General features: G+C 47.8%; 1 protein-coding gene and 1 pseudogene across 5 annotated transcripts in view; one reads left to right on the top strand and one right to left on the bottom strand.

Moving 5' to 3' along the window:
- HS6ST2 (heparan sulfate 6-O-sulfotransferase 2) overlaps nt 1-26497 on the top strand; it is a 313350-nt gene that overhangs the window by 8286 nt on the left and 278567 nt on the right. The window contains exons 5-8 of one of the 5 annotated variants that reach the window (XM_057539023.1): nt 7790-7926; nt 10255-10334; nt 12490-12676; nt 13586-14104. In XM_057539023.1, coding sequence (XP_057395006.1) covers nt 10331-10334; nt 12490-12676; nt 13586-14104 — 710 coding nt within the window. In that variant the 5' untranslated portion in view covers nt 7790-7926; nt 10255-10330. Of the gene's footprint in view, nt 1-7789; nt 7927-10254; nt 10335-12100; nt 12677-12887; nt 12980-13585; nt 14105-26497 lie in introns of those variants that run through there. The other 4 variants (XM_057539020.1, XM_057539021.1, XM_057539022.1 and 1 more) reach the window with 4 other exon arrangements.
- Nucleotides 5865-6116, bottom strand: LOC114236772 (cytochrome c oxidase subunit 7B, mitochondrial-like; annotated as a pseudogene).

The raw sequence follows: 26497 nt of genomic DNA, 5'->3' as shown, positions 1-26497 counted from the left end.
CCTGATGGTACTGTTTTTTGATATGAGTGCTGATTGCGTGTGTGTTCAGTTTGTGAAAATTCCAGCTGTACACTTAGCCTATGTTCGCTTTTCCATATGCATATTATACTTCAATAAAATATTGAAACATACATGCAAAACATACATTTTGGTTTTTTACCAAAAACCCACATAAAACAACACTGGTTTTTTTTTATATGTCAATTCTTATATGCACTTGCTTACCAAAAAAGCCCCCCAACCTATAAAACGAACTGAAACCAGTGATTACCCTGAGGAAAGAGAGTGGGATTAGATGTGGGTCAAGAGAATTTTTGTGTTTTCTATGATATTTGAACTTGCATAGGGTTTGCAGTCATGAATGACTTGGGTCACTAAAGACATGAAGGTAGAAGAAAGAGTAAAGCACATGTATCGATCCAGTGTCGTATCTGAGCAGAGTAATTCTTGTCCACAGTGGAGGCACACCGTCACCCAGGACTGGAGGACACTAAGGCAGACCCAGCCATCTCTCCTGCCCTGTTCCATAACAGTAGCTGCCATTTGTTGGATACCTATTCTCTGCCAGGTCCTCTAAGAGGTGCTTTATGTACATTATCTCTCTAGTTTCTCCTGCATACCTTACAAGACAGCTGATTAGGATTATCCCCATTGTACAGAGGAGGAAACTGAGGCCCTGGAAGGCTAAGTGTTTGCCTGAGGCCAGACAGCTAGTAAGGAGCCAGATGGAGATCCAAATCCTGGCCTGACTCCAGAAAGTGTGTTCTTTCCGCTATAGTTGCCAGCTCCTCCCATGGTCTGATTGATTCTTAGGCTGGGATACATCACTGTACTTATGATTCATTCATTCATTTTTTAAAAAAATAATTATTTATTTTTGGCTGTGTTGGGTCTTCGTTTCTGTGCGAGGGCTTTCTCTAGTTGTGGCGAGCGGGGGCCACTCTTCATCGTGGTGCGCGGGCCTCTCACTATCGCGGCCTCTCTTGCTGCGGAGCACAGGCTCCAGACGCGCAGGCTCAGTAGTTGTGGCGCATGGGCCCAGTTGCTCCGCGGCATGTGGGATCTTCCCAGACCCGGGCTCGAACCCGTGTCCCCTGCATTGGCGGTGGATTCTCAACCACTGCGCCACCAGGGAAGCCCTCATTCATTCATTTTAAACTCTGAGTCCCTAACTCCTCCGTGGAGGTAACACCTGAGGTGTTTCCCAGATTACTTTCTTCCCCCTTAACACGTTGAAGTGCACCTCCAGGCGTGGGTGAGATGTCTGGGAGAGTGGGGCTGATATAGAAGGAAAGACACAGTGTCTTAGACAGGATTGACTTGAACTTGATTTTGAATTCTTAAAATTCCCCAGGGTGACTGGATGCTTAGGGTGACTCAGTCTCCTCCTGGGGGCTCGGCTCAGCCTAGCTTCAAGCCACAGGCTCTGTGATGTGGATTCCAGCTTGCTCTCAATGTGATCCCCCTGTATAGACTATATTAATAAACTTGGTGCAAGCACTGTAGACATGGAAAGTGAAATCCTATCCCTGCCCAGGAGATTCCAATCCTCAAGGCATAAGGGCCAAGCCATCCGTCGAATTGCAAAAGACTTACAATGGAGGCAGCTGACTCGAGCCTGGACTTGACTCGGAATTCACTGAATACCGGAGAGGAAGCCTGTTCTGCAAAGGCACTCAGGTTACGGAGATGAAAGAGCAGCCTCCAGCACTTGACCACAGCCTTTGCAGCGAACTTTTGAGAATGAAGGGCAGGAAAAGGATCTGCTCAGGGCACTCGGTTTCTTCCGCTTTTGGGGACTTCTTATGTTCTTTTACATGAAGAACAGTCTGTAAATATTCCTAAGAGGGACTGCCTTATCATTTCAGATCAGTTTCAGGGGTCTTGGGGGGAGGCACAATTCAGCCTGAATATCCTACTCTCCGCTTTTAATCCAAGTATTAGGCCACAAACTCTAGTGTATAACAGAGCTCAAAGAAGGCTTAGAGAATATAGTAATGTCTTTATAGTGAATAGTTTATATCATACTAATTCTCCCTCATTTGGCGAAATCTGGCTGTATCAACTATCCAGGTTTTGATGAAATTAGTGTGGAATAAAAATTTTTCCAGTTGATATCCAGCATAAAATGTTTGTTTAGGATGTTATGGAAGAGCATCTAATGCAGATGATAAATCACATCTAGCCATATTTCCAGACGCAGTCAACAAAGAAAATAGCCTCTCCCGCATTCTGGGTTTGCATCATCCCGGCAAATTATTGTTGTTCTCGTTGTTGTTAGTTTGCTAGCATCTCAGCTGGAGTAGGATTTGTCCTTGATAAGAGAGCCAGAAACTGTTCATTTGACAATTCATTATCTGGCTGTCTTCCAGAAGACTCTGGAACACCAAATGTCAGTTTCTGCTTTGACTTGCTACCAAACCGCTGGCGAGATCTGGAACTATGGAAACATTTAGGGTGAAATGCTGAGTGTCTTTTATTTTACTTGAACTGTGTCTGTCCTGCTCGCTCTTCTCCCTGGAAAAAGCAGCTTATTGACTTGGTCTCAAAAATAAACTATTTGTTCTAATGGAGCTGTGGATGTTGATACAAACTGTGGTGTGCTTGTGTGGTCACATACTGCCCACTTGATGAAAGAGCTCACAATGTCACAGTCTTGGTGCCATAGATGGAGGGTGGCATTTGTAGCTGGGGAGAGCTAGGACACTTAAAAAATTTTTTTTTATTTTATTGAAGTATAGTTGATTTACAATGTTGTGTTAGTTTCTGGTGTACAACAAAGTGATTCGGTTATCTATCTATCTATCTATCTATCTATCTATCTATCATCTATCTATCTATAATAGTTTGCGTTTGTTGATCCCAAACTCCCAATCCATCCCTCCCCCACCCCCTCTCCCCCCTTGGCAACCACAAGTCTGTTCTCTATGTCCGTGAGTCTGTTTCTGTTTCATAAATAAGTTCATTTGTGTCATATTTCAGATTCCACATGATATGTGATATCATATGATATTTGTCTTTCTCTTTCTGACTTACTTCACTTAGTATGATAATCTCTAGGTCCATCCATGTTGGTACAAATGGCATTATGTCATTCTTCTTTATGGCTGAGTAGTATTCCATTGTGTATATGGACCACATCTTCTGGAGCTAAGACACTTTTCATACAACCTCGTTGACAAGGAAGGGACCGGGTCACTGGGCACAAGGAAAGGTGATCAAAACAGTTTCTATCAGCAAAAGTTCCTCTTTCTGGGATGCAGACAAAAAGGAGGGGAGAGTGGATTGATTGGCTGTTCCAGGCCTTTCCCCCTGATGTTTGCTAGGGAACCTCTGACCATTCCGGCCCACTGTGGAGTGTCCTCAGAGCTTTCACTGCATTAGAGCCTGTGTCACAGATTAGTCAGTGGCTCACTATCCTCAGGTTCACACACGTTGGCTGTATTTCCTTACATCAATGGTAAGCTCTCTGAGAACGTGGACCAGTCTCTGTTGAAGATACTGGGGTACCCAGTAGGATATAGTTAGTGCAAAGAAAACATTTTAAGACCATATATTGTCAAGTAAGGGGAAAACTAACATCTCTTGAGCACCTACTCTGTGCCAGATCCTTTGTGAGGTGCCTTGGCATTACCTCATGTTGGCATGTGTGCTTGGGTGGATTAAGGGGGTGGTCAGCAGTGGCAACTCCCTATCAGCTGTGTGCCCTTGACCAAGTTCCTTCGGCCCTAAGGCACACCATTTTCCTCACAGATAAAGTGAGGACAACGACGGCCGCCTCGCTGAGTTGTTATGAAGGTCCAGTCAGTGTCTGTGAAAGTATTTGGTCAACTGAGAAGCCTTAGACCAAATATTATTGCTATTGGGAGCTATGGAGAAGTTTTAAAAATGAAGAAGCTGAAGTCCCAGCCTTCCAGAAGGTTATTGCATAGTGGAGTGGGCAACGTTGCTTATGACTCTTCCAAAAAATAACACTATCAGATAATGTGGGTGACGTCCCAAGGTTGTGTGCACGTTGAGTTACCCAGTTCGCAGTGTCTCCATCTCTGCTTCCCTCTTTACTAAAATTCAGACTCTGGGCCCCTACCCTCCATCTCCTTCAGTGCTCTCAGAGCATGTGCGTGGACAAACGTGTGTGCGTGTGCACGCGCACACACACACACACACACACACACCATGATCTCTCTCCGCCCAGCTCTCCTGCCTAGGATGAGGACTATCTAAGTCTCTTGATATTCCATTTGGGGACATGAGAGCTCACACTCTCCAGCTCATGCCCAGACATCTCGGAGCTGCATGAGGATCTCTGGGGCATCGGAGTCACTGTGGAGTTTGACAGATTTGGGTTCAAGTCCCAGCTCTCCTACTTCCTAGCTGGGTAGCTGTAACTCTGTAAAACCCAGTTTACTCATCTGTAAACTAAGTACAACAGAAGTAACCACCTCATTGGGCTGCTGAGCACGTTAATTGAGAGAGGGCACGTAAAGTGTTTAGCCAAGTGCTTGATACATAATAGGTGTTGAGTCCGGGAGCTCTCACTGGCATAGTTTGCTAAACATTCTGGAGTCAGCCTGCAGGAGACATGACCATGGCCATGACATGACCATTGTGCAGAGCACTGGGGCATCCTTGACAAAATGTTGCTCTCCCCTCAACCGCCCCCCATTACAATTCTCACCCTTCATTCATTCCTATCAACTCTTCTCACTGGGGACTTGAATATTGTCTTCTGCATCAGCTAAATCTTTCACAAGATGGTACCCACTGAGGCAACTTTCTTCACTGGAGATGAACGTTCAACGTGTCTTTTACCAAGTTCATTTTCCCCTGCTGCTCTAACGTTGTAGCTTTCTGCATTCTCATGCCTTTTGGCGAAACGTGGATTTTGAAAATATGTACATAAAAAAGTAAGTCCTTTTCCAGGTTTTGCTCTCAAGCCCAGTTAAGTCTAGTCTGGCTCGCTCTGATTAAAAGTTAATTTTCATTTAGTCTGTGACATGTATGATTTCTCTAAACTAATTTTCTCTTTTCCTGGGTGGTTCTTCTAAAACATTCCCCTTCAAGCCCATTTGAGTGACAAAGAAATCCTTTTCCTGGGAGCCACTTTGGCCTCAAGGCTAGCTTCCTCCAAATCCTTTGTGTTGCTCTGAGATATAATTTTCAGCTTTTGTATTTTATTATTCAAAACTGGAACTCCCACGGAGACCAGTCAGGAGGTCAGCAATGGGTGTGCTCCTCTCTTGCAAAGACCCCAGAGTAGGCAAACAAGTGGGAGGCTGTGGACCAGGCAAGGCCATTCTTGGTTTAGTTATTATCATTATTAAAACCACCTAGGGCTTTTGTGTCAGCTGGAGGTCACTTCTCAACACTTTTCCCCAGTCCTTCAGTTTTTTTTTTAATATAAATTTACTTATTTTATTTATTTATTTATGGCTGCATTGGGTCTTTGTTGTTGCGCGTGGGCTTTCTCTAGTTGCAGTGTGCGGGCTTCTCATTGCAGTGGCTTCTCTTGTTGCGGAGCACGGGCTGTAGGGCTTCAGTAGTTGCGGCATGGGGGCTCGGTAGTTGTGGCTCGCGGGCTCTGGATGGCAGGCTCAGTAGTTGTGGTGCACGGGCTTAGTTGCTCCGTGGCATGTGGGATCTTCCCGGACCAGGGCTCGAACCCGTGTCCCCTGCATTGGCAGGAGGATTCTTAACCACTGCGCCACCAGGGAAGTCCCAGTCCTTCAGTTCTTTTTTTTAAGTTTTCAAATGTACTTTATTTCTACAGTCACGCCATATGTTAATGGGTACATAATGCTTTTTACTTGGCATCAATTATGAGTTGATTTTGAAACAATTCAGTATTAAACCAGCTGGGATGATTACTGTTCTCTCCATTCCTTTGGGGTGACTTTGCAAACAGGGGACAGGTTACATTCTATTCCAGTTTGTGTTGCTGTTTATGCCCATCCGGCAACATGGAAAGGGGCTCCACTGGCTAATACAGCATTACCATATTTATCATGGAAATCAGGTGCCCGCTTCGGGTGGTTCTGCCTTGCCATTGTTTGCTGAATGCTTCGAACTCCGAGACGACTTAGTGCGTTTTTGGCCAAGGGAAGCATCGTGAAGCTAAAGACAGAACGGCGGCAACTCCAGTCCTTCAGTTTTTTTTTTTTTTAAACATCTTTATTGAAGTATAATTGCCTTACAATAGTGTGTTAGCTTCTGCTTTATAACAAAGTGAATCAGTTATACATATACAATATGTTCCCATTTCTCTTCCCTCTAGCATCTCCCTCCCTCCCACCCTCCCCATCCCACCCCTCTAGGTGGTCACAAAGCACCGAGCTGATCTCCCTGTGCTATGCGGCTGCTTCCCACTAGTTACCTATTTTACATTTGGTAGTGTATATATGTCCATGACACCCTCTTACCCTGTCACATCTCACCCCACCCCCTCCCCATATCCTCAAGTCCATTCTCTAGTAGGTCTGTGTCTTTATTCCCGTCTTGCCACTAGGTTCTTCATGGCCTTTTTTTTTTTTTTTCCCCTTAGATTCCGTATATATGTGTTAGCATACTGTATTTGTTTTTCTCTTTCTGACTTACTTCACTCTGTATGACAGACTCTAACTCCATCCACCTCATTACAAATACCTCCATTTCATTTCTTTTGATGGCTGAGTAATATTCCATTGTATATATAGGTCAAAAAAGAGTCATGTACCAAAATGTTCATTGCAGCTCTATTTACAATAGCCAGGACATGGAAGCAACCTAAAAGTCCTTCAGTTTTGACTTCACCTTCCAAGTCGGTAGAAGCCCGGAAGGCTTATTTTCAAGTTTCTTTCTTACCCACTGCTCTAAGAAAGTTTGCTCCTTATGAAAGTCCTTCTTTTGCTTTTCAGACTCAGCCACTAGCTGGAGGGCCATCTTCGGTAGTGCATTTTTGCCCACACAAAGTGGGGTCCCTCCTCAGCTCTTTTAGTAGCTGGCATAGCTTAGATCACAGCAAGTGCCTGCTGGGACGGGCCTTCAGCGTCATCTAATGCAGGCCCTCGGTTTATCAAGGTCAGCAGCTAAATCCCAGAGACGTCAAGAGACTAGCCCAGGGTCACACAGTGAGCTGGCGGCAGAACTGAGACTCAAACATTGTTTTCTTGGGCTCCGGCTTGGTGCTCTTTTTACTTGGCCACGGTGAACGGTTGTTGGTGGCCCAGCTCTGGCTCATACAGATCGAACACAAAACTGACTGTGTTTTGCAGTCTGACCACTGTGGTTCTCTTAGCTGAACAAGTCGAAACTGCTCTGGCCAGATCGGCCATTAACTTTTGAAGTGAACGGAGTTGAAAATTAGTGTCAATAATTGACAGTGGGGCTGGCCCTGTAAGTTCTACACATACTTATAACTCGTGACTCTACTCCACCTCGGCTCCCCAAGCATCTCCTCCACTGGCCTGTTATGCATGTTTCATCGTGTCTTATGGTGGGGATCATTCATTGGGGTAAAGCACTGCCCTCTTTTTAAAAAAAATTTTATTATTTATTTTAACATCTTTATTGGAGTATAATAGCTTTATAATGGTGTATTAGTTTCTGCTTTATAACAAAGTGAATCAGCTATACATATACATATACCCCCATATCTCCTCCCTCTTGCGTCTCCCTGCCACCCTCCCTATCCCACCCCCCTCTAGGTGGTCACAAAGCACCGAGCTGATCTCCCTGTGCTATGCGGCTGCTTCCCACTAGCTATCTATTTGACATTTGGTAGAAGCACTGCCCTCTTCCTCCTCTTTTGTAGATGTCTCCTGCCAGGGGTCACGTGGACATGTCCCACTCCTCTGCGCGATTAAACGGATCAGAGGCTTTCCTCCTCCAGGGGACACCAGCCAGGAGAGCACTGGAGAGGTGTGGAGGGAGGGTGAGAAAAGACAGCAGGTAAAGAAGACGGGTGGGGGCAAAGCCAGCCACCTGTCATTAAATGTGTGTATGTTACTGTTGTGGGAAATGCAGCCGAGAGCTCAAACCAAAGATAGAGTCAAAAGGGAAGAAGAAGGAACATTTACTCAAGTCTACTCCTTCTAGGAACTAGACTGAGTGCTCCCCAGAGATTATTTTTGTTAACTCATACAACAACCCAGGGAGGTTGTTATAGCCCCATTTTCATGGATAAGAAAACTGAGGCTCTGAGGGAGCTCAGAGAACCCTGATGAAACCCCAGGGTGATGAGCTCTCCAAGCCTGTGCTCTCTCCTTTTTAAAGTAAGTTCATTTCAGATTGGCTTCCTCTTTACTATACGCCTAAGCCAGCTTTTGGAAGGTACCTGGTCAGGCTATTTTCTAAGATTGGAGACTGAGGCTCAAAGAAGTGATGTGACTGTCACAGGAGCAGAGTCTGACCTGCTGCCTATGGTGGTTGCCAGGCCTTGGGACACCATGGCTTTCAAGGCCCTGCCTGAACTGACTCTTCCATTGGCTGTCAGTGACAAGTGGTGGTGTCACCGCCAGGGAAATGGTGGGGAGCCCCCATCGGGAGGGCAGCCACGGGTCTGCATGTTCAGAGTCGACCATGAACCCTGGTCCAGTGCTTCTTTCTCTTGCCTTTGCACCCCACGTTCATTCAGCACACACTTCACCCCAGCATATCCTCCTCTTTTAATTCCTTCAGCCCCATGGCTTTTTTTTTTAAAGCTAAACAAATAAAAGTCAATGCTTCGTGGGGGAAAAGTAGACAACGGTTGAGAGTGCTGTCTATAACACACTCAACCTGTTTAGAATATTAAAGCTGGAATTTCAGAGCAGCGCTTTCCGTGAAGCACTGCTGCTTATTCAGTTTGGAGAGACGCATAAAACCAGCAACGAAGTGACTCAATACTTTGCATGCCTTCAATCTTTGTGACAAAAATCACCTATAATTGAGAGTATGAGCGTTTTTTTTTTGTTTTAAATTAGCGACAGCTGGAAAGACAGCATTGAGGCGAATGCTCAGGATAAGGGGAAAGCATGTTTTTTTTTTTAGTGTTTTATGCTCTGTATAAAGAATGGCAGCACTTTCTTTCACATTGAGTTTTCACTGTTTCTGTTTCAGTTTGAACAGGGGACCCTGCTGTTACCCCTGCCACACAGGCTCAGAACAAGTCCGCTGCTGATGGCCTGGTGCCCCCCCCCCCCGCCATGCGAGTGTCACAGAAAGCGGGGAGGGCCATGCTCTCCCCTGCAACAAGGCGCTGAGGGTTTGGCAGCACTTTGGCCCTGAGAAAGACAAGAAAAGCGTGTGACTTACCATGTGAGAGCAGGAAGGTGCCCTTCAAGGCACAACACCGACTTTGCCTTCTTACAAATAGGGAAGCTGAGCCCAAGAGCGAACAAGTATCTTCCTCGGGGTCAATACGGGGTCTCATTCACAGCAGTCAATGCAAGAACCCAGGTCGCTGGACTGCCAGGCCAGCGCTTTCTCAGCCATCTCCTGCTCTCCTCTCAGACTCCAGCAAAACCAAATGCATATTTGGGAGCGCACTGCTTAGTATGCAAGCCAGCCTGACCTTTATACTCCCAGAATCGGCAACCTTTTGTGGAAACCATGGAAGGACAAGGTTCTGGAAAAATAATGCAAAGCACACCACACTGTGGAGACAACCAGAAGCCCTGATCAGACTGCAGAGTCCTTTTCACCTTCCAAGTCCTGAATCCCAAGTATATACACACACACAGCAACTCAGGCTGCCCTAAGAAAGAAGGAGGTGCAAAACCACAGACCTGACAATTCAGCCAGTTTGCTTCCTCTTCTGCCCCCCTCCCCAATCTCCAAAATAGGGCTGATTTCTAGAGTATCAGGATCTTTGTTATTCGGTTCCTGAGAGGAACCGGTTCCTGGGAGGTGGGCCCAGCCCAGCGCTGCAAGAGGTCTTGGAACGTCCTGCCAAGGTCCAGGCCTGGCCTCAGGAGAACGCGGCGCTTTGGGACACACACAGGAAGAGTTCCCTCTTCTTAGCAGGGAGCCCCCTCACCCCAGAAAGGGTCCTCTGAGACTTGTGGGCTCCCCTACTGCCCCCCAAAGTTTCTTCCCACTTTTAGGAACCCTGATATATGAAATCCACCATGAGAGATTCACTTCTTTCTTTTTCTTATAGCACGAGGGTGGAGGAAAGGCTTGTAAATGCAAATATCCTCCAGTGAGCTGGTGTATGTATTCACGCTAGATTGTTAGTGACATATCTGATCTCAGAAACCAGACTTTACAGCCCCTTCCTGTTCCTTCTTTGCACAGAGCAAAACCACCAACCTTACTGCCCCTTGCTCTGGGAGTCGGACTGTATGTGAATGTGTTCCTCTTCGTGACCTAAATGAGTAAGTCCTGATTGTTCTCTGTACTGGTTACCACTCTCCCACCCCCACCCAAGGCACATTCCCATGTTCCAGTCCCACCCATCTCTCTTAGAGCAGAAACTCCGGAGTTAGTTGCTGGGGGCATGAACGTGTGACCCACTGTTCCAGCAGTGTTTCTCTGGGGATCCACTGAATGTCATCATGATGGTGTAATGGTTGGGGGGGGTGGCGGTGGTCCTCAGATGGCACCGTGAGGAGAGCCACATACTGGAGAGAACAAAGAGGTTGAATGGGTGGCCGGGGAGAAGGGAGGGACAGCCGGCAGGCTGAGCTCCTGAGGGACCCTCGCGGCTCCCCTGTCACCTGCCCTCGCAGACATGTCCTACAAGCCTGGGGGCATCAGGGGAGCTCTCGGGGAAGCCAGGAGGTCTAACTTGTAAGTTGCGGCATCTGGCTCCTTAGTATAAGTTCATCAGAGCATTCCCCCCAGGATGCGCCGCCGCTGGACAGGTAAAATGCCTGAAATGCAGGATTCTCAAGAATCCCTCATGCCTGCAGCCAGACAAAGGGTCTCTCACTGTCCCCGGTAGGTTGGGGGCCACATGGAAGTTCAGCCAGGACTGGGGACATCTGGGGTGGGGGGGAGGTAAGGGCAGGGGGCACAGCTGTGAAATCGCCTGAGAAGAGCCCCTGCCTTCAATGGCCCGTGACTCGGTCAGCACCTCCGAGCTTAGAGCAGCAGGTAAACACTGCCTCATATTTGGACTTGCCCAAAGGCCATCCTCACAGTGACCCAGATGGTCAAAAAGGAGGAATTAGTCCTATTTTACAGAAGAGGAACCTGAGGCTCAGGAGGGGCAGGTCATTATCCCAGGGCTGCCCAGCAAGGAAATGACAGAAACTCAGGATCCCCAGACCAGCGCTTGCTGCTTCACTACGCAGAGAGAATAGAAGAGGGATGGAGCAGGGTTCAGTGAGGGGCCCAAATGTTCTGAGGGAGATCGTGGGAGAGCCTGTCTCTGGAGGGACTCATCTCACCGGCCCCCACCTCCCAGACAGCGCTGCTCTGAGACACTGCTGCCACCCCGTGCTCCTTCTGCAGCGGTGGGACTAGACAGCGGTGGGCACTCATTCACGGAAATACCAGTTCCCGGTATGCAGCAAGCTCCACCCGAACAATCGGATGGGGACGGTCTTGCGTTCTGAGTCCTGGGGACCTTGTCCTAAAGGGACATTCCTCCTTCTCTTGCTAATCCTTACATTGCTGGTCCTGCATCCGAAAAGAGCCTTTTGGACGCTTGGCTTGAGGATGGTCTGCACCTATTTATTAGAAAAGGTGCTGTTAGGAAATGGATGGCTTCCTGGGTTCAAACGCTGAGGTTCTGCTGTGTGACCTTGGGCACGTCCCTTTCCCTCTCTGGGCCTCAGTTTCCTCATTTGTCACATCACCTTGGATTAGATGGCCCCCCTCTGATGTAGTATTTAGTCATGTACGTTCCTTTTAATACACCTTATATGAGTGAAGCCTTCCTATAGGCACGGGGCTTGATGCTGAGGATTGAGCAAGAAGAGGGGAGTAAGGGCCAGTCCCTGCTCTAAAAAAGCTCAAATTCCCATTCTGAAACGTTTTTTGGTCATGCTTTTCCTTCATGCTGACTTACCTTTTCAGAAAATGCCCCCGTTTCCGTTGGAGAATGGAAATTGGCAAGGAGAGAGAGAAAAGGTCCAATTTGCGCCTTTGCTATTTTAGGGGAGGTTGAAATTACAGGCCAAAGTGTACTGATGTGCTCACTGGAGTGACCTCCGTCCCCCAAGACAGGAGAAAACCCAGGTCCTCTGCTTGTTAAGTGGTTTGAGCTCTTAGGCGTGAGGCATTATTACATAAATTCAAGCTCGCTCCAGATCCTAAGTACCCTGAGTTGCCTGAAGGGGGTAATGGCACTGCCTGCGTGTGCAGCCCGGGCGCTCGGGCCGCCGTTGCAACCGGAGCGAGAAGCGCCCGCCCGCACCACCTGTCCCCGCCGGCATTCCAGAGTAGAGGCCGAATTGGCAGCAAGCCGGCCCGGATCAGTCGCCGCCTCAGTCCGCGCGGGCCCTCCTAGGGGTGTGTCTCGCGGATTCAACTCCCAGCCGCTCCTGGACGAGCCCCTAAAGGCTTCTTCCTCTCTGGCGGCAGCCGCGCGCGCCCCTCTCTTCGCGCTGCTGGCCCGAGGCCGCCGCAGGCGGATGCACGACCTCAGGAGACGCTGGGACCTGGGCTCCCTCTGCCGGGCCCTGCTCACCCGGGGCCTGGCCGCCCTGGGCCACTCGCTGAAGCACGTGCTCGGCGCGATCTTCTCCAAGATTTTCGGTCCCTTGGCCAGGTACGTTTTAGGCGAAAGCGGGACTCGCGCTCCCAGGCCAGGGCGCGCGAGAGCCGTGCGGGAAGGGAAGGCAGCCTCGAGGGGAGAGAAAGGCGCAAAGTTCCGGCTGGCCCGCGGCGGCCGGGCTCCGGGGCTCCGGAGGGGCGCGGCGCGCGTTTGGCTACGCTGCGGCTCCCTCCCCGCGCTTCCGCGGGCACCCCGTAGCGCAGCGTCTCCGCTAGCAAGTCGGGCTGCCGGCGGACCCCCGTCCCCCAGGGTAACTCCGAACGCCTGGCTCCGAGCTCCCTTGAGGCGTCCCCCAAGGTGGGCAACCCGATGCGGGCAAGAGCAGGGCTTCGGGGCGCACGGGGAAGGAGCCCGAGAGTCGGGCAGGCGAGGAGGCGGCGGCGTGCGCGCCAAGGGGACTGGGGGGCAGAAGCGCCCGGGAGAGTCCGGCGGGCGAAGCAGGATGGGGATGGGAGTCACGGAGCCACCGAGAGTGGAACAAGACGCGCGGGGGCTCGGACCCGTGGTATGAGTTGAGGAGTGGGGCAACCGGGTCAGGCGGGGTCCCACGGGTACGAAACCCCGCGAAGCGGCTCCGGAGAGCTCTGGCGCTGGGAGAGGGCAGGCGGCCAGCGGGAAGGAGTCGGGGGGAGGGGGGGGTGTGCGGCAGAAGCCGCAGCGCTGAGCCTGCCGGGAAGGAAGGAAGCGGGGAAGGGCGCCGCCGCCGCCGCCGCCGCCGCCGCCGCCGCCGCCGCCGCCGCCGCCGCCGCCGCCGCCGCCGCCGCCGCCGCGGTGGAGTACTCGGTGCCGAGGGGAGGGGGAAAGGGGCGCAACGGCGGCGCCAGGGGGAGGGGGGCGGTACGGGCGCACGGCGAGCGCGGGCTGAGCTGCGGGATTGACGTAAGGAGCTTGGGTTTCCCCCAGCGTCGGGAACATGGATGAGAAATCCAACAAGCTGCTGCTGGCTTTGGTGATGCTCTTCCTATTTGCCGTGATCGTCCTCCAATACGTGTGCCCCGGCACAGAATGCCAGCTCCTCCGCCTGCAGGCGTTCAGCTCCCCGATGCCGGACCCGTACCGCTCGGAGGATGAGAGCTCCGCCAGGTTCGTGCCCCGTTACAATTTCAGCCGCGGCGACCTCCTGCGCAAGGTAGACTTCGACATCAAGGGCGATGACCTGATCGTGTTCCTGCACATCCAGAAGACTGGAGGCACCACTTTCGGCCGCCACCTGGTGCGCAATATCCAGCTGGAGCAACCGTGCGAATGCCGCGTGGGTCAGAAGAAATGCACTTGCCACCGGCCGGGTAAGCGGGAGACCTGGCTCTTCTCCAGGTTCTCCACGGGTTGGAGCTGCGGACTGCACGCCGACTGGACCGAGCTCACCAGCTGCGTGCCCGCCGTGGTGGACGGCAAGCGCGACGCCAGGCTGAGACCGTCCAGGTGAGTGCGCGCCCGCGGCGGAGCGGGGCCCTGGGGCGCGGGAGCGGACCCGGGCCGGGGCGGACGGAGGGCCGGGAGGCGCGGCCAGCCGCTGCCGGCGACCGAGGGAGCACCTCGGCGCCCCTGCGGTGGCGCCCTGGCGCGCGCGCTCGTGGCGCTGTGGCGGCTGCAGGAAGCTCGTCCGTTCCGACCTGGGACGGCTCCTCTGTCTGCCCGCGGGTTGGCCTGCTTGGCGGCTGGGAGTGCGCGCGGGGGAAGCGGCCAGGAGGCCCGGGACGAGCGCCCCCCGGCCGCCGCCGGGACAGGGTACAGCACGCAGACTCCGCACTGGAGGGCCCGAAAGAACTACGCTCTGAGTGCCGCGTCCCTGAGCCCCTCCAGCCTTTCGCTTCTTTTCTCCGCACCCAGGTTCCCAAGCCTCCTTTCGCTCTCTCTTCTTTCCCGCTCCCGCATTTCCCCTCCCCCTGCCTTTCCCCTCGCTTCCTCTATTTGCCTTTTTCTCTTTCTCGTGCATGGGATCTTGTCAGCTCCTGGCCGCTCGCTCTTTCCTTTTCCCTCCGTTTTCCTCTTTCACTTTGTTTCTCGTTCTTTCTTTAACCCTTTTTGTTCTTTCTCTTCTTTCCTGACTTTTGTCGCCTCCCTCCTCCTTTCTCTCCACTGGCTCTGCTCTCCCTGGGCGAATGAATGTCCCTCTGCGGCTGTTTGCGGACACCCAGAGAGAGCTCGTGGTACCCAGCTTGCGCCCCGCACTACTGGCTGCACGCCGGGCATCAGCGGCGCTTTACGAGTGCGAGGGGCACCCCGCGGGTCGAAGGGCAGGTGGAACGCTGCCCCGGATCCCATGTGGGGCTCAGTCTTGAGAAACCTCTCCTGATTTACAAACTCTGAGCCTCAGAGCAGGGCGCCGCCAGCCAACTTGATGGGAACCCAGGGCTGAATCGGAAAGAGCTGTTTTATGAAAAGCCACTTGCTTTTGAAGCTAGGGCATTTTCCTCCAGCCAGCTGCAATGCCCAGTTGCTGGAGGTCATGGAGTGCCATAAAGGGGGTAGTAGGAAGGACTCTTTGGGGTGCAGTTGCCCCAGTCAGGGCTCCCATTCTGCGACTCTCCCTAAAACAGATGTGGGCTGCGGCAGGCAGTCCGGGGAATGGACAAGGTGAGTCTCGTTGACATGGCCATGCTCTCTGTCTCCCCAGCGAGGTGACCACAAGGGTCCCGGAGGCTGCTTCCCTGGGCAGGCTCCCCACTCCCTCCTCTGCCTCCCCAACCCCTCATGGTGAGGGCTACGGCCATATTTTGTTGATGCCTCTTGGAATGCCAGAGGCAGGCAGTTTCTTCTGCCCAGCTCCAGACGAATGGAGCCCTCCGACTTCCTGGTCCCCACTGAGATTTAGAGGAAACCTCACCCCCTACTCACCTTCCCTTCCCTCAGTTTACAGTGTCCTTTTTGAATGCTGGAATTCTGGGAGAATCTGTTGAACTTTCATTTCCCTTCCAGCACTAACCGTTTTTTTTTTCCCCCCAACCTAAGAGAACCTTGACCCTAGGAAGGTTGCTGCCTCAGTCTGTTGTGAGAATTGTGTAAGCCATTGTCACCACAAGACTCTGGTGTTTAAGACGTTCGTAAACAGTTTGGCAATATTGAAAGTAATCCCTCTTGCTGATAGAGCTTGTAGGTTTTGTGAGGGGTGGTGATGTAAAAAGCTCTTGAGAGCAAAAATTGAATTCCACAGCCATGGCTGTGGCACAGGAGTAAAAATGAAGTCTTGGCCACTATGGACTCCCCGGCGCTGTTTGTAATTCCTCAGGGCACATGTGCCTTTTAAAATCCTTTTGGACATGTAGGTCAGGGTGTGACAGGATCTGTAGACACACATTATTATTGTGGTCTTGATTGTGTATCTGGTCTTTTGGCAGATTACTTCAGAAATTTACCATAAGATAACCAGGACCCCTCAAGGGGAAGGTTCAGCCTCTTGGACGGCCCCCAATGGAAGCAAAATTATTTGAAATGAAATAAGATTTTCTTGATCATCAAAAGGGTGATACCACAGTGCCATCTAGTCTAGTAAAAGAAGAACCACTTCTTTAAAATATTTATTTATTTATTTTTGGCTGTGTTGGGTCTTCGTTGCGGTGCGCGGGCTTCTCATTGTGGTGGCTTCTCTTGTTGCGGAGCACGGGCTCTAGGTGCATGGGCTCAGTAGTTGTGGCACGTGGACTCAGTAGTTGTGGCACGCGGGCTTAGTAGTTGCAGCACGTGGGCTCAGTAGTTGTGGCTCACGGGCTTTAGAGCGCAGGCTAAGTAGCTGTGGCGCACGGGCTTAGTTGCTCCGCGGCATGTGGGATCTTCCCGGACCAGGGCTCGAACCCGTGTCCCCTGCATTGGCAGGTGGATTCTTAACCACTGCGCCACCAGGGAAGCCCAGAAGAAAAACCACTTTTTAAAAGAGTCAGAATTACTGGATCTTACAGTATTCACCAAAATGAAATAAAATTTGCTAGAGAAACACATGGCTATCCCAAGGGCGTTTCTTTTATTTCCTTAATTCCTACCCACCTCCAGAAATCTTCATCCTGAAGAGTAGTCATAGCCAGAGGGTTCCAGAATTTCCCAGGATGTTGACAAATCCCTGCTTACAGGAGTAGTTCTGTGAATTCTGATAATCTGTGTGAGAGAAGGTATGCACAAGTGTGTGACAGTGAGAGAGAGAGAGAGAGAGTGTGTGTGTGTGTTGAAAATTTAGACAGAGGCAGCTGCGCTGGTGGTGACGCGTGAGGCCGAGGAGCTGGTCTTGGGAGATGCGAAAGTCAGCCATGGGGAGTTCGTGTGTGGAGCAGGCTTCCATGCCAGCTGCTGGTGGTTCTGTGCGCCACTGAGCTGAGCGGAACAGCAACCCAGTCTGTTTGGCCTGGGAGTCCTGACACCTGGGCCTTCGTTCCAGGTCAGCCATGAACCCAGCTGTATGACCTTGGACCAGAGTCTGTCCCAGCCTTGTCTTGTGGAGAGTGCATTCCAGTTTTTGATGAGCTTTTCCATCCCTTATCTCTGGTATTTCTCTGTAAACTTGCACTATGTATAGGAGGAAGGCAGAATGGGCAAAAGTCTCCCCATTTGTCCCATGAGACAGAAGCCCAAGGGGATTGAAGGACTTTCTCAAGGTCATTGGGCTCTTTAGTGACACAGCAGGGACCTTACTCCAGCTCTGGCTGCTTCCACAGCCCTTGCTCTGTTGACTGTGACTCCATGAACAAGGTGTTTTAAAATTAATTTATTTATTTTGTGAAAGCACAGTGAGGTGTTTCATGGGAGTCATTACCACGAAATGAACACTCAGTGAATGTTCACTGGTATTGTTATCGCCTACATCATCACTGTTTCCAGGCATTTTTACACATGTGTTTGAACGAGTGATTGGACCAGGGTTGCCGCAGCCATTGGGAGAAAAACAGATTTCTACCTCCCTGAGGTTTTATGCTCACCAGGAGAAGGTCTCGTGGCTGGGTGGCAAAGGGGCCTCTCATTGCCTAGTCAGAAATCACTACAAAGCTGAGAAGGATGGGAGGACGCTGGGGGCCTGGTGACTAAGCGTCAGGAAGAGGCCTCAGCGGCGACAAGGGCCACCTTTTGACTCACAGCCATCCATCCACATTGGTGGGGGGGGGCATGAGAGGCCACCGTGGCTGCAAGCCAAGACCTGAATCCTGCTCCCACTGCTACATTCGAGATGCTTCCCTGCCTCGGCGGATGGTGAAGTGCTCGAGTGATATATAACTGCTGAGTGGAAACCCCTGCCATCACGTTGCCTGGAGAGGACAAAGAGAGAGAGTGCTTGGCTGGCAGAAGGCACAAATTGTTTATTAAGAATCGTATTTCTTTTCAAAAAACCTAGAAATTGCATTTCATGCATCTATTGTTTAGGGGCCAGAGAAAGGTCCTGCTCAATCTAGAATTACCAAGACTGTTTTTGAAAATGTGTCAAAACATGGTTGCTCACCAGCTCTTCAAACTCCCGAATTCTGCAGGCTTCTCTCAGGCCAAATTCCCTCCGTTTGTAGCCAGCTCTAGTGCATCACTGGGTCTGTGGGAGGAACTCAGAATTGGGCACCAAGAAACTGCACCAGCCTCATTCTTCTTCCCCAGGCACTGCGCTGGCTGGCACACTCGGGCGGCGGCTGGCGGCAGGGGAAGGTCAGGTTCCATGGCTACCCAAGTCAAAGAGTCTGATCGTCATAATCACGTTGCATCCTAGACGTTTAGTATCTCTACGTTTTGCAGCAGTCTTACGGAAGAGTAATTAATCGTCACCTAGAAACCAGTAGGCTATCACTGACAGGAAAGGACCACAAGGCATTTACATGGAGCATAGCCTTTTCTCTTTCTTTCTTTTGTCTTCTTTGTGGTCACTCCTTTTTAATACTTGTGGTAAAGGCTTCCTTTTCTTTCCCTTTCTTGTTTAAAGGTGGCTCTTTTTTTTTTTTTTTTTTTTTTGGGGCCGTGTGCGGCTTGTGGGATCTTAGTTCCCTGACCAGGGATCGAACCCGGACCCCAGCAGTGAAAGCGCCAAGTCCTAACCGCTGGACCGCCAGGGAATTCCCCAGGAAGTCCGTAGTGCACAAGCCTGCTCATGGCTCACATGCCCACGCTCCACTCCTTCCCTCCTGCAGTGAAGCAGGACAACACGACAGACTTTGCTACAGGGCAAGGCAGCGAGTGAGTGGATTGATCCAGGCAGCGATGCCGTCCTTCTGGTCCCTCAGGCTGTAGGCCACTGGGTTCTCATAGGCGTAGCTTCTCTTAGCTGGGGATGCTAAGAGGATACTAAGAGCTGTTATTACTCCCCTGCCACGTATTTCTCAGGAGAAGGCGAGAAATTTACCATGATAACATCTGTAGAACTTCAGCCGTAGAAGTTAGCGTCTTTGCCCAGATGGCAAACATGTTGCTGGCAACCCAACAAAGCTCGAAGTTCTCAAGGTGGTATAAAAAGCTATTCAGAATTTGATATCCTTAATAGCAATTTTAGATTAGTGCTGTTACGTGGCAATAAGAATGTTAGAGCTCGTCTTTTCTAGATATCTGTCGTCAACGTAAGTAGCATGAAATGACATTAAAGAATAGTCACCTCTTCCCTCTGTCATTCGTTAAACAAAATTCTGCAAAACTGGCCATTATATTCCAGGGAAGACGTGTCATCTTTGCTCTCACAGAGCTTACAGTAGAACAGAATAATTTGGTGTTTTAGATATTTAATAAAGATGGATTTTGTTTGAAAATGATTTGAATATCAATAATGTCTTTAAAATGTCATATCTTTACCAGAATATGTTTTAAAAATAGAGAAAAGTCCATCTGTTTATATAACAGTTTAGGTCTAATCAGCAAACTTTGTGGAGTAAGTATTATCACCTCTGCCCAGTGCTAGCAGTTGGGGGAGATTAGGGCCTAGACAAATCCAAAAAAGTCAAGGTCACCATCTTCAGCCTCAAGTTCATTAAGATTAGATGGTAGGGCTTCCCTGGTGGCGCAGTGGTTGAGAATCTGCCTGCTAATGCAGGAAACACGGGTTCGAGCCCTGGTCTGGGAAGATCCCACATGCCGCGGAGCAACTAGGCCCGTGAGCCACAACTACTGAGCCTGCGCGTCTGGAGCCTGTGCTCCGCAACAAGAGAGGCCACAATAGTGAGAGGCCCGCGCACCGCGATGAAGAGTGGCCCCCACTTGCCACAACTGGAGAAAGCCATAGCACAAAAACGAAGACCCAACATAGCAATCAATCAGTCAATAAAGAAATCTTAAAAAAAAAAAAAAAAAAAGTTGCTTATATTTAAAAAAAAAAAAAAAAAAAAAGATTAGATGGTAAAGTGCAGAACTATATCGTGTATAGATGGGGGGTGGGGGGCTGGGGAGGAACATGTGACTTGGGGCAAGTCCCTCCCCCTCTGTAAAATGGGAGATTTAAAGGAGATGCTTTCTAAGGCCCTTTCCTTTCTAAAGTATGAGGAGCAGGCCAGAAAAAGGAGAGATCTGTTTGGAAAGGCTTCTAGGAATAGGTGGGTTGTATTTAGAAGAAAGGAGGCATTGTGGGTGGGCGTGGCATCCTCATGGCATCGTGAGGTCAAGTCACCTCACCTAGCCAGGGCTGGCCAGACCTGAGGAGGTTCATGCCTGGGGGAGGGTTAGGGAACCTCATTGTAGAGATCCTGGAATGGCAACAAGGAGGTTGAACCCCAGTGAGTATGAGAAGCTCTTGCATGGCAGGGATGTAAAACACATAAAAGTAAATGAAGGCTGTAGTCCAGTTAAAGGTACCGCCCTGATTTCCAGTCTGGAGTTGAGGTGGTACCATTGACAAAACGGAGAGGTTGAGAAGGCGATCTGCTTGGGGCTGGGAGGATACCGAGAACTGTGACCGGTCTAAGTTGCCTAGGCTTCTAGTGGCCAAGGCTTGTAAGGAAGTGAGAATGGGGCCTCTGGACAGGTTAGGACTTAGTTGTATATGTAGGAGTCTGTGAATCCAGTTAGTCTGAATTCACAATTGGCATTATTATTTAAGTGATAGCTGCAATTCACATGTGGAACTCTCAGCCAGGTAAAAGCTGTTTGAAGAGAGGAAAAGATCGACAGTTATGATTACATAAAAATGAGAAGTGTTCATCTGTCCAAAAATAGCCAGGTAGATGTGGTCCCTGGCTTCATAGAGTGGGAAAGGTAGACATGAAACAAATAATTAATTCATTACTTAAAATTGTGAGAAGCGCCATGGGGGAAAAGCATAGGGTGATATGAGAATGGTATCTTAGGAGGCTACCATTATTTGTTAAGTTATTTGGAGTTATTCAAAAGTGCAACAAATCGGAAAAATCTGCATCCACATATAGGAGAATGGCTCAAGAAATCTCAGTACATCCACTTGAGGGATTATTTCAAAACCATTTAAATGTCCTTTTTAGAGTATAGAAAATTGGTAGTGATTTAATGCTAAGGGAAAAAGAGATAGACAGTTATGGGCCCAGTATGACTACAATTATGTGACAGAGGGGGTGAGGAAGGAGAGAGGCAAAATCATCTTTCCACCCCTCTCAATCTAAGCATAAAAGGCAAAGAATGGAAGAAAAATACCGAGATATCCATAGATCAGTTAGTGACTTATTTTCTTTTCCTGTTTCTCTGAAGGATTTGAATTTCCTATATGAGTATGCATTACTTTCATAGTAAAAGTAAATATTAACAGTTTAAAAAATGATGCTTTATAATGGCTGTGATAAATTACACAGTCTGCTTCTTGGTTTCTAAAACTATGGCTGGTTATTTCATTAGCCTCTTGATATTCTGGGAGTCCTTAATGAGGAAAGCAGCCTCAGCTAAATAAACTCACAGACTGAAAGGCAGAGGTGATAAGTCAGGCATCAGCTGTTGATTTTTCTGATGATTGGCTCTTATCATATTCCAAGGAATCCATGAAACTCTTATACCAGTACAGTACAGACATTCGAGTGGATTGCTATTGCTTGTGCTCTGTTTAAAAATTAAATGAAACTGGAAATTAATAATGGCACACAGTTGGAAATAAAAGGCTTACTCTGCTCAGCCAGAGCCACCCAAGATAGCCTGGATTTTGAATCTTCGTGAGCCTCTTTTCAAATGAACTGACACCAGAGCTAATGGTCTGGCTGGAAGAGCAAAGTCTTGGGGTTGGAGAAGGGCTGTAGTTCTAAACGTCCACAACTGAGAGCTTAGATCAGTTAGTGCATGTGTTGCCCTCATCCAGGAGAGAAGGGGAGTGTATTCTGCCAGAGCAGCCTCCCCCCAGGGCAATTTCACTTCATAATAGCATTGCCCCTGGTTAACTGTAAATTGACTAGAACACTTCATTCCTCAACTGCTCTGGGTATCTGAGGGGCCACTAAATACAGTGAGGTTCAGAATCTCATTGTTGAGACTCCATGGAGACTACATTCTAGGTACAAGTTATTTTGACAGCGTAAAGAATGTGCTTCACACTTGGAAAGCTAATACCAATGTTCTGCGCCAGATAAGATGAGATATTTATTTATTTTTTCCCCCTATATATTTAAAAAATTTATTTATTTATTTATTTGACTGCACCAGGTCTTAGTTGCGGCATGCGTGCGGGATCTAGTTCCCTGGTCAGGGATCGAACCCGAGCCCCCTGCACTGGGAGTGCAGAGTCTTAGCCACTGGACCACCGGAGAAGTCCCAAGATGAGATATTTAGTCACTGAGTTTAGAGAAAAAAAGGATATGGATGGGAATGTTCCTTCTACCATTAAAGTGTAATGAAGAATCTAATTAATGGTATATGTCTTCTAATACAAAGTCATTGTAAGCTTAGAGAAATATTTGTCTAAACTTTAGTAAAACATTTATTGGCAGAAGAGCTTTCCTAGCTTTGCTAGGTATTGGACTTCGCAGGTTATTCAGTTGGTCTTATTGCGTCCCATTTGTTATTTCTGCCATTTTGCCTCTAAGAACAGTGTTGAAGACTTTGACACATTTCAGAGCATTACACTAAATAAATCTGTCTTGCACATTCCACTGTGCTTTTTCTGGAATATTATAAATATTCAAATACAGTCACACATGCAAATTCAAAATAAAATTCAATACATGCAAATTCGGCATAAATTCCATATTTATAACTTAGCAATAGTTTTGAACTTGTTATCTTATGATATAAATGTATCAAATATGAGCTCATGGGAATTACCAATAAATATATTTTTCTGATTAAACTGTGGGTTCTTTTTTAGTCACAATTTAAGCTTCAATTCTGGGATATATTATAAGAGAATAATTTGCACTTCATTTACTCTGAATTGTCAAGAATCATGTTCTTTCCCGATGTAAATGTCTGCAAAAAGGACTTCTTATTCACTGTGCTTGCTTTTTGAATTTTACCAGCAGGGATGCCCTAGTGAGCCTTAGAGAATTGGTCTTTTTCTTGTGAAGAGTATAGTTCTTTTTTTTAAATAAATTTATTTATTTATGTATGTATTTTTGGCTATGTTGGGTCTTCATTGCTGCGCACGGGCTTTCTCTAGTTGCAGCGAGTGGGGGCTACTCTTCATTGCAGTCTGCGGGCTTCTCATTGCTGTGGCTTCTCTTGCTGCGGAGCACAGGCTCTAGGTGTGTGGACTTCAGTAGTTGTGGCACATGGGCTCAGTAGTTGCGGCTCGCGGGCTCTAGAGCGCAGACTCAGTAGTTACGGCGCATGGGCTTAGTTGCTCCCCGGCATGTGGGATCTTCCCAGACCAAGGCTTGAACCTGTGTCCCCTGCAGCGGCAGGTGGATTCTTAACCACTGCACTACCAGGGAAGTCCCAGTGAAGAGTATAGTTCTAATGAATCACTTCCATGCACTTTTCTGAAGGAATACAGAGCAATTGAACCGTGTGCAATCCATTGGTTTACATCAAATGGATTAGGCTTGTGTGTGCTATTCCTTGCATTAATTGACTTTTTCCCATAACTGTATAGTATCAGCTCAAATTCATTCATGGAGATCATTGGACTTTTGCTAACTTCCTACAAGAGAGTGAATGCAAGCAAAGAGTGTTTTGAAATTGACTAGAGTGACCAGGTTACAGCCAGGAAACATGGAGGTACTTTTAAAAGGCCCTTTGATCTTGGCAACCAGCTCCTCAGTTATTACAATAAATAGAAGTTGACTAAACTCACCAGTTGAAAGACATAGATTATCACAACCGATGGAAATACAAAATCTAGCTATATGCTGTGTATGAGAGACAAAGCTAAAACATTAGGACACGGATAGGATTGGAATAGATATACTATGCAAATACTAACCAGAAGAAAGCTGATGCAGCTAAATTAACTAAGGCAAAGCCTTTTTTGGGGATAAACAGGATCACTGAATAATGATAAAATGTTCAGTTCTTCAGATAACAATTCTAAGCCTGTATGCACTTAATACCATAGTTTTGAAATATATAAAGCAAAAATTGACAGAGCTATAAGGAGAAATTGTAAAATCTACCAACCGCTTTCAGAAATTGATAGATGAAATGAACAAAAAATGAGTAAGGGTACAGAGTATTTGAGCAACATGGTTAACAAACTCAATATAGAAGACCAGCATCCATTTAGAAGAATACACATTCTTCTCAAGCACGTACAGAACATTTTTGGAAATAGACCATATACTAAGCTGTAAAGTTGGTCTGGAAAAACTTCAGTGAGTAAATATAGACCATTCTGACTATGCAGTGCTTAAGAAAGAACAAGGGATCAGGCCATATCTGAGTGTACGAGAAGGATCGTTAGTAGTCTGATATATTTGGAAGTATTGTGAATCCTTCACCGACCACATCAAGCTTGTTAATTCACACGCAAGAGTGAAGAACTCCATGTTAGCATTTATATAACGTACATCAACGATTCAGCACCTAGCATATAATATGTGCTAAAAAAATTATGGCTATAATTATTACTCACATTTTGCTATCATTACCCATTTGGGGAACCTTTGCATCTTCAGAGGACTATAAAAATATTTGCATTTGGCAAATTATGTAGCAGTAATGGAAGAACTTGTCCTTTGTGAAAAAAATCTCTGTCACATATAAAATACTCAGACATTTCTCCAAGGTTCGTTTGGGTGAACATTCACAGGGCTCTTTCACACAAACATACAGATATCCAGCAAACTCATAAAAATACACCAAATCAAACTTTAGAAAAATCATATCTAAGGTATATATATGCACACACATACACAGTGTTTGTAACATCTACACTACACATATTATCTGTACGGCGGTTTGCAAACTTCCAATCAAATCTTGTCTCCACCTATTTTTGTAAATAAAGTTTTATTGGAACACAACCAAAGAAAAAGTGAAGAACTCCAAGACTTAGGCAAAGAGAAGTGCTGTAAAGTGATGGTTTGACCCATGTAGCTTGGCCTGACTTTCCATGAAGATGTATTAGTGTTTTGGGATACCTACTGAGCCAGGTGCTGTGCCAAGGGCATAGCATATATTTTTCTCATTTAATCCTCGAAATAACCCTTTGAGGTAGATGTGTAAAAAACCCATTTAAAGAGGAGAAAACAGATAATTGGATGAGATATATAACCTGCCCAAATATACACAGCCAGTCAGTATTGGAGTTGGCATTTAAAACCAACTGGGCCACATGGCGTGTCTGATATGTTTTAATGTCTACTAAATTCTCAGACAAATCTCCAAAAGCCCTTACCATCCATCCTTTGTTAATTTATTGTTTTTATTGACATATAGTTGATTTACAATGTGTTAGTTTCTGGTGTGTAGCAAAGTGATTCTGTTTCATACACACACACACACGCACATATAAATATTCTTTTTCAGATTCTTTTCCATTACAGTTTATTACAAGATATTGAATCTGGTTCCCTGTGCTATACAGTAGGTCCTTGTTGTTTATCTATTTTATATATAGTAGTGTGTATCTGCTAATCCTAAACTCTTAATTTATCCCTCCCCCCACCCCTTTCCCTGTTGGTAACCATAAGTTTGTTTTCTGTGTCTGTGAGTCTGTTTCTGTTTCGTAAATAAGCTCATTTGTATCATTTTTTTAGGTTCCATATATAAGTGATATCATATGATTTTTGTCTTTGTCTGACTTACTTCACTTAGTATGGTAATCTCTAGGTCCATCCATGTTGCTGCAAATAGCATTACTTCATTTTTTTGTGGCTAATATGCCATTGTACCACATCTTTGTCCATTCATTTGTTGATGGACATTTAGGTTGCTTCAATGTCTTGGCTATTGTAAACAGTGCTGCTGTGAACATAGGAGTGCATGTGTCTTTTCTTAATTTAAAAAAATTTTAAAGATAAATTTATTTATTTATTTTTAGCTGCATTGGGTCTTTCCTTGCTGTTCACGGGCTTTCTCTAGTTGCGGCGAGCGGGGGCCACTCTTCGCTGCGGCGCGCAGGCTTCTCGTTGCGGTGGCCTCTCTTGTTGCAGAGCATGGGCTCCAGGCACATGGGCTTCAGTAGTTGTGGCACACGGGCTCAGTAGTTGTGACTCGCAGTCTCTAGAGCGCAGGCTCAGCAGTTGTGGTGCAGGGGCCCAGTTGCTCTATGGCAACTGGGATCCTCCTGGACCAGGGCTCGAACCCGTGTCCTCTGCATTGGCAGGCAGACTCCCAACCACTGCACCACCAGGGAAGCCTGCATGTGTCTTTTCAAATTAGACTTTTCTCTGGATATATGCCCAGGAGTGGGATTGCTGAATCATATGGTAACTCTATTTTTAGGTTTTTAAAGAGCCTCCATACTGTTCTCCATAGTAAAAGCCTTTACCCTCTTTTTTGGCTATGTGTCTATACAAACTAAGTGGAATGGAGACCTGCAGTGAC

This window comes from Balaenoptera acutorostrata, chromosome X, assembly GCF_949987535.1.
Source record: "Balaenoptera acutorostrata chromosome X, mBalAcu1.1, whole genome shotgun sequence".
Classification (NCBI taxonomy): Eukaryota; Metazoa; Chordata; class Mammalia; order Artiodactyla; family Balaenopteridae; genus Balaenoptera; species Balaenoptera acutorostrata.
The sequence above is the reverse complement of the archived record's forward strand: the minus strand, read 5'-3'. Positions and strand labels throughout refer to the sequence as shown.